This window comes from Parasteatoda tepidariorum, chromosome 6 (assembly GCF_043381705.1).
Source record: "Parasteatoda tepidariorum isolate YZ-2023 chromosome 6, CAS_Ptep_4.0, whole genome shotgun sequence".
Taxonomy (NCBI): domain Eukaryota; kingdom Metazoa; phylum Arthropoda; class Arachnida; order Araneae; family Theridiidae; genus Parasteatoda; species Parasteatoda tepidariorum.
The window spans coordinates 18709521-18722968 of record NC_092209.1 but is presented as its reverse complement, the minus strand read 5'-3'; the positions used below and the strand labels follow the sequence as shown (position 1 = coordinate 18722968).

Below are 13448 nucleotides of genomic sequence, written 5' to 3'. Positions count from 1 at the left end.
TTATTTACATAAAAAGGCATTGTATTACTCAATAATTCAAATTTAAGCTTTTACATTTTGTGTCTGATGTTGAAAAAAAAATCAGTTTAGATTTTTTCAACTTATTCTCAGCTACGGTTTTATCATCGTGACAAAGCATTAGGAGAAATCCGGAACAAAAAGTTTCCTTTAACTTGGTATTTACACTATTATTGTTTATCAAGTCAGCTTATCAATCACTTTCTACTTCTTCAAAAAGTTTGAAAATGTTCAATTTTTTTATTGAGACAATTTCAGACTGAGTTATTTTGAATTACCTATGCTAGAACATTAAGCTTCGTTTAAACTAAATTTCTACTCATTTCTTCATATAAACTAAATTTCAACTTCTTTAATCAGTCTGAAAAATTCTTTGTTTTTTTCAACAAAAAAACTGGTTGTTAGCCCTTTGCACAAGCCCTTCAATTGTTATTACGTGCATGATACATTAAATGTCTATTTCTCTCAATTCCCTCAAAAATCTATGTTTTTTTTATTGTTTTTTATGCATTTCTACATAGTTTTACAAAATCTAAAATTTTTAATGAGGTTTTATTATGAGACACTAGTTTCGAATTTGAGTTATCATACTTTATGTGCTTAGTTCGAGACGATTTTATAATTTCCGAATTTGTAATGCTTATACTATCATTTTTCAAGAGTTTTATACTTATTTTTTTTCTTTTTTAAATTTGGATATTTTTAATATATTATGATACACAAAATTGAGTACTCACTTTTTGACACACCTGATTTCTGGGGGTTCCATTGTAAATCCCCCCTTTCTTTTGTAATCAATTCCATTTTAGCCATTTACACATGCTTTCTTAAATATTGATGTTTTTAATATGAGGCAATCAATTCACAACAATTTCATTGCAAATCTACATCACTTACAGACTCTTTTATTGCTGGTTATACATCATTTGTTTAACCATTTCCATGTATTTTATTTTTTTAAAATCAATATTTTTAATATGAAAAGAGTTGTTGTTGTTACTGTTAATTTACGTCGCACTAGAGCTGCACAATGGGCTATTGGCGACGGTCTGGGAAACATCCCAGAGGATGATCCGAAGACATGCCATCATAATTTTGATCCTAAGCGGAGGGGATAAATATGAAAAGAGAGTTTCAAAATTTGACTAATCACTTTCAATGAGCTAGGTTCACATTCTATTGCACATTCAAAATATTTTCTGTTATTATCATTCTCATTTCCATGTAGCTTATCAAATGTTGATGTTTTTAATATGTTATTACAACACACGAATTTTGAATTTGGAGTATCACCTTTAACCACTCGGTTCACAACCATTCCATCATAAAACCACACAGTTTTCTAAATGTGTTTTTCAGCAGTTATTTATCATTTTATCGTTTTCCCATAATTTTTTTAAATTTAATTATCATTAATATGTTATTATGACATGCAAATTTCAAATTTGAGCTATCACTATGGAAAGCATTTCAAAAGAAAAAATTTAATGACTTTCTCATTACTTTCATGACACTTTTTCAAATTACATGATTTTCGCGACCTATGGACACTTTGGAAAAACAATTCAGAATGATTATGTTATGAAAAATTTTTGCCTTTTTCATTACTTTTATTCTTTAATTTATATTTTATAAAAGTTTTTTTTTTAAAAAAAAAGTTTAAATATAAGTTTTAGCTATAACATTCTAAAATTTCATTCGATAACTTTCAATCACCATCAATATTTAAATCAATAAAGAATATAATTACCAGCAAATTCACAAAAATGATTCCCAATATCTAGAGCTTGATAACTATAATCAGCATATTCATAATCAATGAATGTTACTTCATCTGTAAATAAATAAATATCCAAAAATGTACCACTTATTATTGAATGAGAAATTTATTTAAGAAGAAATAGTTTAATTAAACATCAATAATTTAAAGATTTCTGCATTTTCTCAATAAATTTTAGATTTTGGACTCTTAAATTTTGACAAAGAAAAGAATAGCTCAGTGAAAAAATTCTGGATTAGTTTTTAAACCCAAATATTTTAGCGCTAAGCATTTTATCCGAACTGTTAACACAACAAGCATAATAAATAAAGAGATTGAAAACAGATTCCATCACTATATTGTTAAAGGCATTAAAGCAAGTTAATATAGTTAAGGGAGGTTTTCATAGAAAATTTCTTAAATATGTTGAAAAACAAATGTAAATAAAGAGGTTTTTTCTCTTTATTGATTAAAAACTGTAAATTGCTATATTTAGAAAAAGTTAAAATAAGTAAGTATTAAGCATTAAGTAGAGACATGATGTTTATTTGTGTTGATTTTCCGCTTTTGGTTTTGGCAATGGAATATGTTTTTAAGTAGGTTTTTTGAAATTTATATTACCCTTTGCAATTAGTTCATGTATTTTGTATTAATTTTGCTTTTGTACTTTGTTTTTGTATTCACTTTATTCTCATTATTATATTTTCATTGCTTTCTTCTTTGTTTACAATCTGATATTCTAAATAAAGGTTTTTTTCTCCTTATTCATTAAAAACTGCTAATTGCTAGACTTAGAAAATGTTGATGTATCAAAAATAACTCATAAAAAACATACAGAAACTTCCCACTTGCTTTTTAAGTTTACATATTTGTTTGAGCTTGTTATGTTGTAGCGAGCAACGCCCTCTAGTTAAAAAGAAATTGACAAGTAGTTGTAGTTTGTCGTTCGAAGCATTCGAACCTATCGTGTGTTCAATGTTTCATTTTGGATTTTGTAATTGTTTCGTAATAATAAAATTGTTATTTGTTTATAAGAACCAGCGACCTAGTTATTAGATATTACATTTTGGCCCTTAAACCGCAGGGAATTTCGTTATTTCGTTCGTTGCATCTGCAAAATAATACTTTAGAATGGCTACAATAGTAGCGTTAAATAGAAAAAAAGGTTCGCTTAAAGCGCAACTGACTCGTTTAGAAAGTGCCATAACTGATGGTACAGTTATTTGGACTAAAATAAAATTAGAAACAAAACTAAAGGCCCTTGAAAAGATATCCAGTACTATAGAAGAACTCAGATCGGATTATTACACTTCTGTACCGGAAGACGAGGACATGACAGACATCGAAAACTCGTTAATAGAATTGGATACTCGCATAGAAGAGCTAGAGGTAAGCTTTAATCAATTATTAATAGATGATGCTAGTAATTCATCAGAAAACACTAGTTATTCATTAGAAAACAAAACTAATGTTTGTAAAATTAAGCTACCTGAAATTCCACTTCCGCTATTTAATGGTAAATATGAGGAATGGAATATGTTTAAAATAGAATTCGATAACATTGTAACAAATAATAAAGATTTGTCTGATGTACAAAAATTGCATTATCTTCATGCCGCATTGAGAAATGAAGCTAAGTTGTTAGAAACACCAGAAGATACCTTTGAATCGTTGTTTAAAGCATTAAAAAATAGATTCGAAAATAAAAGAATTATGGTAAACATTCACCTTAAATCTATTTTAGAATTCGAAAAAATAATTCGTGAATCATCTATAGATCTCAGACGTTTAATCGATGTCATAAATAAAAACATTAGAGCTTTAAAAAATTTAGGATTNGAAGATGCAAAAAATAATAATGACTGTTATGTTATCCCTCACCATTCTGTGTATAAACCAGAAAAGAGTAGCACGAAGTTACGCGTTGTATTTAACGCATCGATGCCTACGACGTCAGGTTTGTCGTTGAATGACATTCTCTTAAAGGGTAAAATACCGCAACAAGACTTATTTTCGATTATGGTTCGCTTTCGGAAACATCGATATGCATTTACTGCAGATGTCCAGAAAATGTATAGAATGATTCAAATAAATCCGTTACAACGAAGATATCTTCGAATTTTGTGGAAGAATAGTTTCGATTCTTCTGTGGAAACATATCAGTTAAATACGGTTACTTATGGTACATCAAACGCTCCTTATTTGGCTACTCGTACACTGAAACAACTAGCTCTTGATGAATGCAACCACTTACCTCTAGCATCTTCAGTTGTTCTAAATGATTTCTATATAGACGACGTTCTTTCGGGTGAATCCACAATCGAAGGGACTAAACTTCTTCAGTCTCAACTTGTAGAATTGATGAAACGAGGAAAAATTAACTTGCACAAATGGGGTGCAAACCATCCTGAACTGCTTGCTTTCGAAAATAAGGGCATTCGAACCTATCGTGTGTTCAATGTTTCATTTTGGATCTTGTAATTGTTTCGTAATGATAAAATTGTTATTTGTTTATAAGAACCAGCGACCTAGTTATTAGACAGTACAATATTCTTCCATTGAACAATAGGTTGTAAAAATCCTAGGTTTTATTAGAAAAACTCAAGCAACAAGATTTATTCTAAGTTTTACATGACAACACTGAATAAATAGTGCAGGATTGCTAGCAAAATTAAATACAATAAATTAATTACAACTATCAGAACTACATAAATGTAATTTTAAGCAAATACTTATCATAGATAATTTTAAACAAATAAATAAAATCTAACCATTTTACTAAATGAAGAAATAATTTTTAAAAAGAAAACATAGTAAAAGTGGAAGGAAAAAAATGTTCTTCATTGATTGTTTCTTACACTTCTTGTGTTAGCTTTATTCAAATATTTAACTTGAAAGGTTTAGAGAAAAAAAGTTCTAACTTTTTTTTCCTTATAAAAACCAACAAAGATTTATTTCCCTTAGCTTATGAAAAACCACAACAACCATGAGTAATTACAAAAAAAAAAAAAAATATTTACATAAAATGCTTTATTCTTTACTGCTCTAACTTTTCCCTCTAAATAAATAAGTGACATTTGAACCCATAATTTTAACAGATAGAAAGTACAGAAAACTACTCTTTTAGTCATTGTTATGACTTCTTAAAAAGCAAAATTAGCATAAGATTTTTCATTACAGACAAACATTTTTAAACTACGAAGATTCAAATTAAGAAATTAGGAAGGACTAAATTTATGATTGCTTGTGAGATGTTATAGGTATAGGTATATAGAACTACATCAGTTACATAATTTACAGATGATGAGGTAATTAAAAAATATGGCTTGAATTTTAAAAATAAAGGTTAAGGTTTTCTTAAAAATAAAATTAGCTATTTTGTTTCTGCTTCATGTAAACATATTTCCTTTTAATTTATTAATATAAAATTGCAATTATAATTACAATTTATTCCAAAAAAACATTAAACTGTTGCACATTCTACCTATAAATAGCAATAAAATGTGCTTATAAACAGTTAAAATTTACTGTACTAAATGTTTATACAGTCAAATTTAATTACAGATAAAAAATAAAAAAAACATGGACTTAAATTTAAAAAATAATACCTTTTTCCTCATTAAAAATCACATTTTTTAACAGCAGATCATTATGGCAAAACACAACAGGAGATCCCAGTGTCATTAAATGCTCCTTCAATGAACTAACTTCCTCTTCCAGAACTTCCTTTGAAGGAATGCAGCTCTTAAACCTAATACAAACATAATAATGTATGAAACATTAATTTATATTTTCATTTAAATAACATTACAAGAAAAAATTTATTAAAAAATGCAGATAAAGATGAGAATGAAAACTGATGTTAACACAACCATCTTGATCATTGTGTAAGAAAACGTAAGTATTTCTAAATGAACTTCAATAAAATTTTTATCCTTGTGTGAGACTTTGTGAGTTCTATTTAAATTATAGCTTTAAGTTATTGTAAATACATAATAATAAGACTTCAGATCTTTTTGCTTATTAGTACAAGTCAGGTGGAAAAATGAAACTAAACATATTTTTTACTTTTCTAGTAAAAAAGTGATACAAAATCAATCACTAGCAAAAATAATCGATACATATTTATTTGTAAAGTTATTAAAATTAAATATTATTCATATAATTGTGACAATCAACTATAACAAAATTCAAAATAATATAGTAGCAGCTTATGTAATGTAGATCACAGTTCTGTTCCTAAACAATATCTTTCTTTTTTTCTTCTTTCTTTAATGCAATGAACACACTAGGTCGTTCTTTCATTATGACTAGAAATAAAGTAAATAATTGTTTAAAAATATTTAATATTATATCGATTCTATTGTTTCAACTTTATTATAAATGGAATCGCATTAATCTTACATTGGCTTATCCTTAGAGTTCACACCAACAATGAAAATTTAGTGGTCCAATAAGAACACCTAGGTATTCACTTAGTGGTACAAAACATAATATGGTAGACAAACTTTAGAAGAAAAAAATGTATGTAAAGCACAATATGTAAATTTGAAATTTCAATGTTTAAAAAGATTTGCACCAAGCACTTTTAGTTATTCTATTTTAATACCAGGCATTTGAATTTCATACCATGCATACAACAATAAAAGTAGTTCAATTTCTTTTTTAATGCATCAAATTCGATGAAAAATTATATTATATTTTATGGTATTAACATTAATGTGCAATATATAGAATAAAATTTATATCATGTTTTTCGATAAAGTTTTTTAATATTTTTCGTTGCATTTTACCATTTTATAAATTACCAAATATATTTAAGGCGACAAATTCATCGTCCATGCGTTTGTACAACATTTGGCAACAATTGTCGGCATACTGGCGTGATCCCAGCTTATCCTTATCTTATATCCTTATCCAAACTAACTCAGGATGTTAAAAAAAGAAATAGTCAAGTCATGCTCTGACACCATAGAAGAGCCTAAGGTAGGGTTTGTTTTAGGATGAATAGTAAATAAAGAGAAAATTCAGTCTAACAGTCAAGTGCGTCATTACTCACCCTTAAAAGAACCTTTTCATCTTTAAAGGGAGACCGACGACTAATGCAGAACCATTTTTTTTTCCCATCTTAATTTCTTATCCTTTTAGAGCTCAAACATGATTTTAGTATGAATTTTGTTTTCCAAAACTGGCTCAACATAGGTTACACATAAAATGTCATCTGTTCTATGTAACTCTCAAATACATTACTGAAAAAATTGAGACTCCAAAATTTGCAATTCAAAAAGCCTCTTGTCATCTTTGTTAGCTATATTGGCCTGAGATGTGAGCTGGAACATACCGTAAATATCATCCTACAATGTGACAGTTTATAGAAATTTTTCAATTAATGAAATCTTGCAGTTTCCACATCATTAAACTCCTGTGGAAATGTAGTATCTCAATTGGAAACATTAAACTTGTCCTTCAACGAGTCTAAACTATTCCTCCTCAGCTTTCCCTTTTGATCCCTTCTCAGTCAGATTTTTTTTTTTAAATTTAATATAACCATGTTCTATCCTAATTTCAAAAATTAAAAATATTTTTGTCAGCAATAAGTTTTTTGCTGTACCTAGTGGTGGTGATATATGTGATGTCCCGACTACTGATCTCCAATATTTGTAATGCACCCAAGTTCTATCTTAAAAAATACACTGTGATAACATATTTATTAATCTTATTGCTTTAAGGTGTTAAATATTTTTTACTTAATTTCAATAATAAAATAACTATCAACATTAGGTCAAAAATATTTTTGGAAACAATTTTCCAATCCTACCGTTAAAACAACTTTACAATCAGTCTTAGGCATCAAAACGTAAAAAATCACACCTATAACAAAACTGAAATAATTTATTACAAATTTCACGCAACGGTAACATTAATGAAAGCCAAATTACAGAAAGTACAAAATTATTTTGATTTCAATTCAAGGCGGGAAATCTCACAGCAAAGAATTGTGAAGAACTTGGGACTGGTTACGCTATCTCTTAGCAATATTGAGAAATACAAAAATAATCATTAGATTTGAAGAGACAAGTCAAGTAAGTAACAAAGAATCCAATTTCAATTATGGACTTTTTCTCTGCATTGCATGGCATGCAAAACCGACCATTCGGGCACAAAAACATTGAAAGCACGAGATGGGACGTTGACAGAGAAGGGGTTAAAAGACGAGACCAAAGCAGATGAAGAGAATATTTGATCTCTACAAAGTTCAAACATCAAATGAAACTAACACTAACATTTATTAAAAATTATTTTACATCTTTTTAAGTCTAATGTTTAATCACACAAAACTGATTTTGAACATTTTTTATTTTATTTTATTTTTTATCACTAAAACATATAAATACATAAAAAATAAGGGAAATCAAGTATAAAAACAAACAAATTAGTGATAAATATTGAGAAAAATTCATCACAATATACATTCAGCACAAGCTCAATAAAAAAGATATCCCATTTAAAATTTTAGATAATAGTAATATTCATAAATTTCATTGAGTAAAACCAAATACCTTTCATCTTTCACTGGATCAGGGAATGAGACTGGTATAAGTTGAAGATATTTATACATAATAGGAAAAAGTGAAGGCTGGGGAATCAAACCATTAATACTGGACTTAACACTATGCATTTTGGCTAATCTTTCAGCAATCAACCTAAAACAAACATATTTTAAAATAAGCACATGAAGAAAATCTACTTATTTCTTACTTACAAAGAAGAAATATTTTAACAATGTCTGCCCAAAAGCATTGTTGAGAACAAGAGGGAAAAACTTACCTAGATATGTGAGGATCTCGCACCATTTTAGTATCAAGCACTTCGCCGGGAGAAAAACCGTAACACAAACCATTAGTAAAGGCACAATGTAATGGAGCACACAATCCAGCTTCACACATCATTTGCATATTCCTCACTTCCAAGTCACGATCAATAAACAATTCTGTCTTTTCACCATAGACACGAATTAGTACAGCCTGATCTGGGTCATCTTTGAGGTAGCATTTAACCAAGTGGTTAGTAATACCATCTTTAAAAAGCTAAAAAAAATAATACCAAGTTAATTTAAAACTGAAATAAAATAAGATTAAAAAAAATATGTAACTCAGAAAATTAAATGAAAGTAAAAATTAATGGATGGTGTTTTCAACACTAGGGAACGCTGCTAGCTCCATATCGCCTATATTTCCAGGTTACTGTCTCCTGTGTATTTTAAAGCCATTTGGCTCACAATGTGATCATTGTGTTTTGAGATTCTCGAAAACGTGGTATTTGATTACTTATTACTTGTGTTTATAATGTTAAATGTAAGTAACATAAGATGGTACACAGCGTTCAACAAGAACAAATAGTAATGAATAAATGGAAAGGTCAAATCAGGACTGCCAAAAAAGCGAGTTAATCAAAATCTAGCAACCAAGCCACCTTTTTAATAATATATCTATTATAAATAACTAAAACAAATTTTCACTTCATACTCACCAGAATTACTTAAAAACATCAATATCTTATGAAATACGGCAGATTTGAGCTCAGAAATTATCTCTTTTACTTCCATTATTGAAAACAAAATTATCCGTTTAAAAAAATCGCCTCGCAAAATAAACTGTACTAAGCAGTTGCAAACTTTCTAACCGGAACTAGAGCAGGTATGGAGCTCGAGATTGTCACTGTTTACATTTATATTGAAAACATGAGAACAAGAACCAGATAAGGTTGCACTTTTACTACACTTAATTCATACTCACCTTAAATAATAAAATCAAACAAAATTGGGTTACAAATTATATCTGATCCATACACAAAAAGGATATAATGGAGGAAATTTAAATAATATAGGAAGGATATAGTACCTTAGGATCAGCATGGTTTTTTCATGAATAGATTCAATATTGCCAAGTTTTTTTTTTTTTTCAAGTATATTCAACATGCATACCAAAACATAAGATATATTACATGAAAAATATTGCTTAATTATTAAGAGAGGGATTAATAAAAGAAATGGATATGAGAGTAACTATTTCAGACATTTTCATGCTTTCTAAATGTAATGAATTGCATAATTATAAAGTTAGTGAAATGATTCATAGTAAAGCATAAGTTACATGATTAGATTACAATTATAAATAAACACATAATTTGTAATGAATGGAATTTTTAGAAGCATAGTAAACATTTATGAAATGAAATACATTCACTTTTTGTTTGCACATAGTACATTCACTAATATTTTTCAATTTATATAAATTCTTTATATGCCATGCAATGTACAAAGAATTATCAACTTTTATCTTTAACACACATTTGACTTTTGTAATAAATGAAAAATAAAAATAAAAGCATTTTCTAAGCATTCCATGTTCATAATTTAAGTTTTAATAAACAAGCAGAAATGCTTCTAAATTAATAATTATGCACAAAATTCAAAATAAACAAAAAAAATATAGTTAAGTAAGAAAATATTTTCAAAAACTATCACTTCAAATAAAAATCATTTATGACAGGTAAATTTCTGTATATTTTTCTCCATAAAAAGTTATTTTGCTATTGTAAAATTATGGGCTTAAAATTGCATCCAATTTTAAAATTCCATAAAATTTATTGTCCTTAGTTAAATTTCAACTTGAATTTGATAAAAACATGCATTTAACAGTACTAGCACTAAAAGTTATTTTCATTATGAGAACGTTTNTATGGATACAACAATACGTGCCTGGAGAATTGGCTATGGTGGTCTTTCCGCAGAAAGTGAAATTTCTCGCGTTATGAAAAGCACTCTTGATCGTCTCCAACAAGAAATGTGTACACGATTAAGTGACCATAATTTCAAATTTGGATTTCTACTAGACGTTGAAAATTTATTAAACAAGGATAATGTTGATAACGACCTTGAAAAAAAAATTTAAAATCTGGGTGAATTTTATAATACAGATTTCAATGTAATAGAACTTTTTATCAAAATATGTGACAGCAAAATGTTACTCCGCAGATGAAAAGAAATTAAACCTAAAACTCCATTAGAATTTCTTACTTTTATAATCAATCTCGAATGGAGAAGATGTTTTTCCAAATCTGAGAGCGGCATTTCAAATACTCCTGACTATCTCAGTATCAATTACTAGCTGCGAACATTCATTCAGCAAATTAAAATTAATTTTGACAGATCGCCAAAGTGACCTAGCATTTTTAAGTGTGGAAAGAGAAAAATTTTAAATGAACAATTTTGATGATATTATTGATACATTTGCTTCATCAAAAGCACGGAAAATTTAGAGATAGTAATAAGTTTTATTAATGTATTATAATCACATGATTATTAAACATATGTATCCCCTAAGAGATAATAAATATTTACTTTTTTATTGTTTTAAAACTGCGTGTTTTTAAAATATTTCTTTATAAATATGTAAAATAAATAATAGGTATCTTTTGAACTAATACTAGATGATCATATACATTTCAAAATCTAATCTTGTTCTCTCAACTACATTTTGCGTCTCAAATTTAAAGCCTAGCTTGAGTCTATGATTTTATTTATTTTACTTTATTTATTTATTAATTTGCGACTATATTTTGCATATAATATTATATGGTTTTTTAATGGGGGGCGCTAAAAGGGTATTGTGCCCCGGACGCGAGTTAAGCTCGCTACGCCACTGCAACATGCATACCAAAACATAAGATATATTACATGAAAAATATTGCTTAATTATTAAGAGAGGGATTAATAAAAGAAATGGATATGAGAATAACTATTTCAGACATTTTTATGCCTTCTAAATGTAATGAATTGCACAATTATAAAGTTACTGAAATGATTCGTAGTAAAGCATAATAAGTTATATGATTAGATTAAAATTATAAATAAACACATAATTTGCAAAGAAAGGAATTTTTAGAAGCATTGTAAACATTTATGAAATGAAATACATTTACTTTTTGTTTGCACATAGTACGTTCACTTGTATTTTTCAATTTATGAATTCTTTATATGCCATACAATGTACAAAGAATTATCAACTTTTATCTTTAACACACATTTTGCTTTTGTAATAAATGAAAAATAAAAATAAATATTTGTTTTCTAAGCATAACATGCATTTAATAAACATGCAGAAATGCTTCTAAATTAATAATCATGTACAAAAATCAAAATAAAAAAAGAAACAAAAAAATATATTAAAGTAAGAAAAATTGTCACTTCAAATAAAAATCATTTATGACAGGTAAATTTCTGTATATTTTTCCCCATAAAAAAAGGTTATTTTGCTATTATAAAATTATGGGCTTAAAATTGCATCCAATTTTAAAATTCCATAAAATTTATTATCCTCAGTTAAATTTCAACTTGAATTTAATAAAACATGCATTTAACAGTACTAGCACTAAAAGTTATTTTCATTATGAGAACATTTTCGACTAAGTCATACAGAGAAAAGTTACACAGAGAAAAAAAATTTCATAAAAAATAAAGGTCTGTTAGAATAAATTTACAATAGTGTTTAAGATAATGTTCGAATGTTCATAATAATGTTCGAATTTTGACTTTCTGTAAAGTTTCAAAGGGAGAACCCCCTTGTTTCATTTTAAAAAACTCAGCTAAAAAAAGCTTGCTTTGATTATGGTATGAGCAACTGGTTAGGTTTGCCCTATTAAGTATTTAGTGAAACTACCATTTTTCCTAAAGATGAATTTGTGAAGGTAACGCTAAACGGTAGTAAATATTATCTGCATTATTCAAAACAAACATATTCTCAACCAGATCAAAATTAAAGTTTTTAAATATTATATACAAGTAAAAAATTTTGAAAAAATATGGCAAGAAACACTTCCTTGCAAGTGTAACAACAGGAAAACCTTTTAAGAAAATGAGTACAGTAGGGAACCGATTATCCGGAACAATCGGGACCATCGTTATTCCAGATAACTGATTTTTTCGGTTTTCTGAATCGCTACAAAAAGCCGTTTTTTTTTATTGTTAAACCCAACTAAAAAAAAATATTTGGAAATAATCTTAAACAGGAGAAAAAAAGATGAAGTAATACACTAATGATTATTTCCAAAATGATGGTAAGGTAAACATCTTTCAAAAAAGAATGAAAAATCCTAAAATCTTATGAGGAAAAAAAATTATTTTTTTAAAAAATGGCGGGAAAATTTATCGAATTTCGTTTTGGTTTTTGGGTTATCTGATTTCTGGATAACGGGTTCTGTACTGTATTAATGAAAAATCTTACTTCAAAAGCTATGTTATCAGGTTTCCAATTCTTGATCATGCTTATAACTTTAATGGCACCTGAGCATAACGAAGAGAATGAATCATTAGAAATAGCAATGTCCAACCTATTAATCGTCCCATTCGCATTAGTTGGCATTTTATAACATGAACAGATTAGACAATGTGAACTACCTGTAAAACAAATATTAACATTTCAAATTAAATATAAATTTTATAAAATATAAGATAATAGAATTATGTTACAGTTTTTACAACCATATATGTATATATGCAATTTATTAAAAAAAAAAGAAAATTACAAAATTTCTACATAAATTAAGTCTCTTAATAAGTAGGTAAAGCCTGTTTCATTCAAGTGCACAGCGTTATTCTATTCCAACTTAT

At 27.7% G+C, this 13448-nt stretch overlaps 1 protein-coding gene across 5 annotated transcripts in view; it reads right to left on the bottom strand.

The window, feature by feature from the left end:
- The window catches only part of LOC107453277 (ethanolamine kinase 1), a 30968-nt gene that overhangs the window by 7420 nt on the left and 10100 nt on the right, over nt 1–13448 (bottom strand). For all 5 annotated transcript variants that reach the window (XM_043047942.2, XM_043047941.2, XM_043047944.2 and 2 more), the window contains exons 2-6: nt 13063–13235; nt 8606–8865; nt 8338–8481; nt 5386–5528; nt 1769–1852 (exon numbers count right to left, since the gene is read on the bottom strand). In XM_043047942.2, the coding sequence (XP_042903876.1) occupies nt 1769–1852; nt 5386–5528; nt 8338–8481; nt 8606–8865; nt 13063–13200 (769 nt within the window). In that variant the 5' untranslated portion in view covers nt 13201–13235. The remainder of the gene's footprint in view (nt 1–1768; nt 1853–5385; nt 5529–8337; nt 8482–8605; nt 8866–13062; nt 13236–13448) is intronic.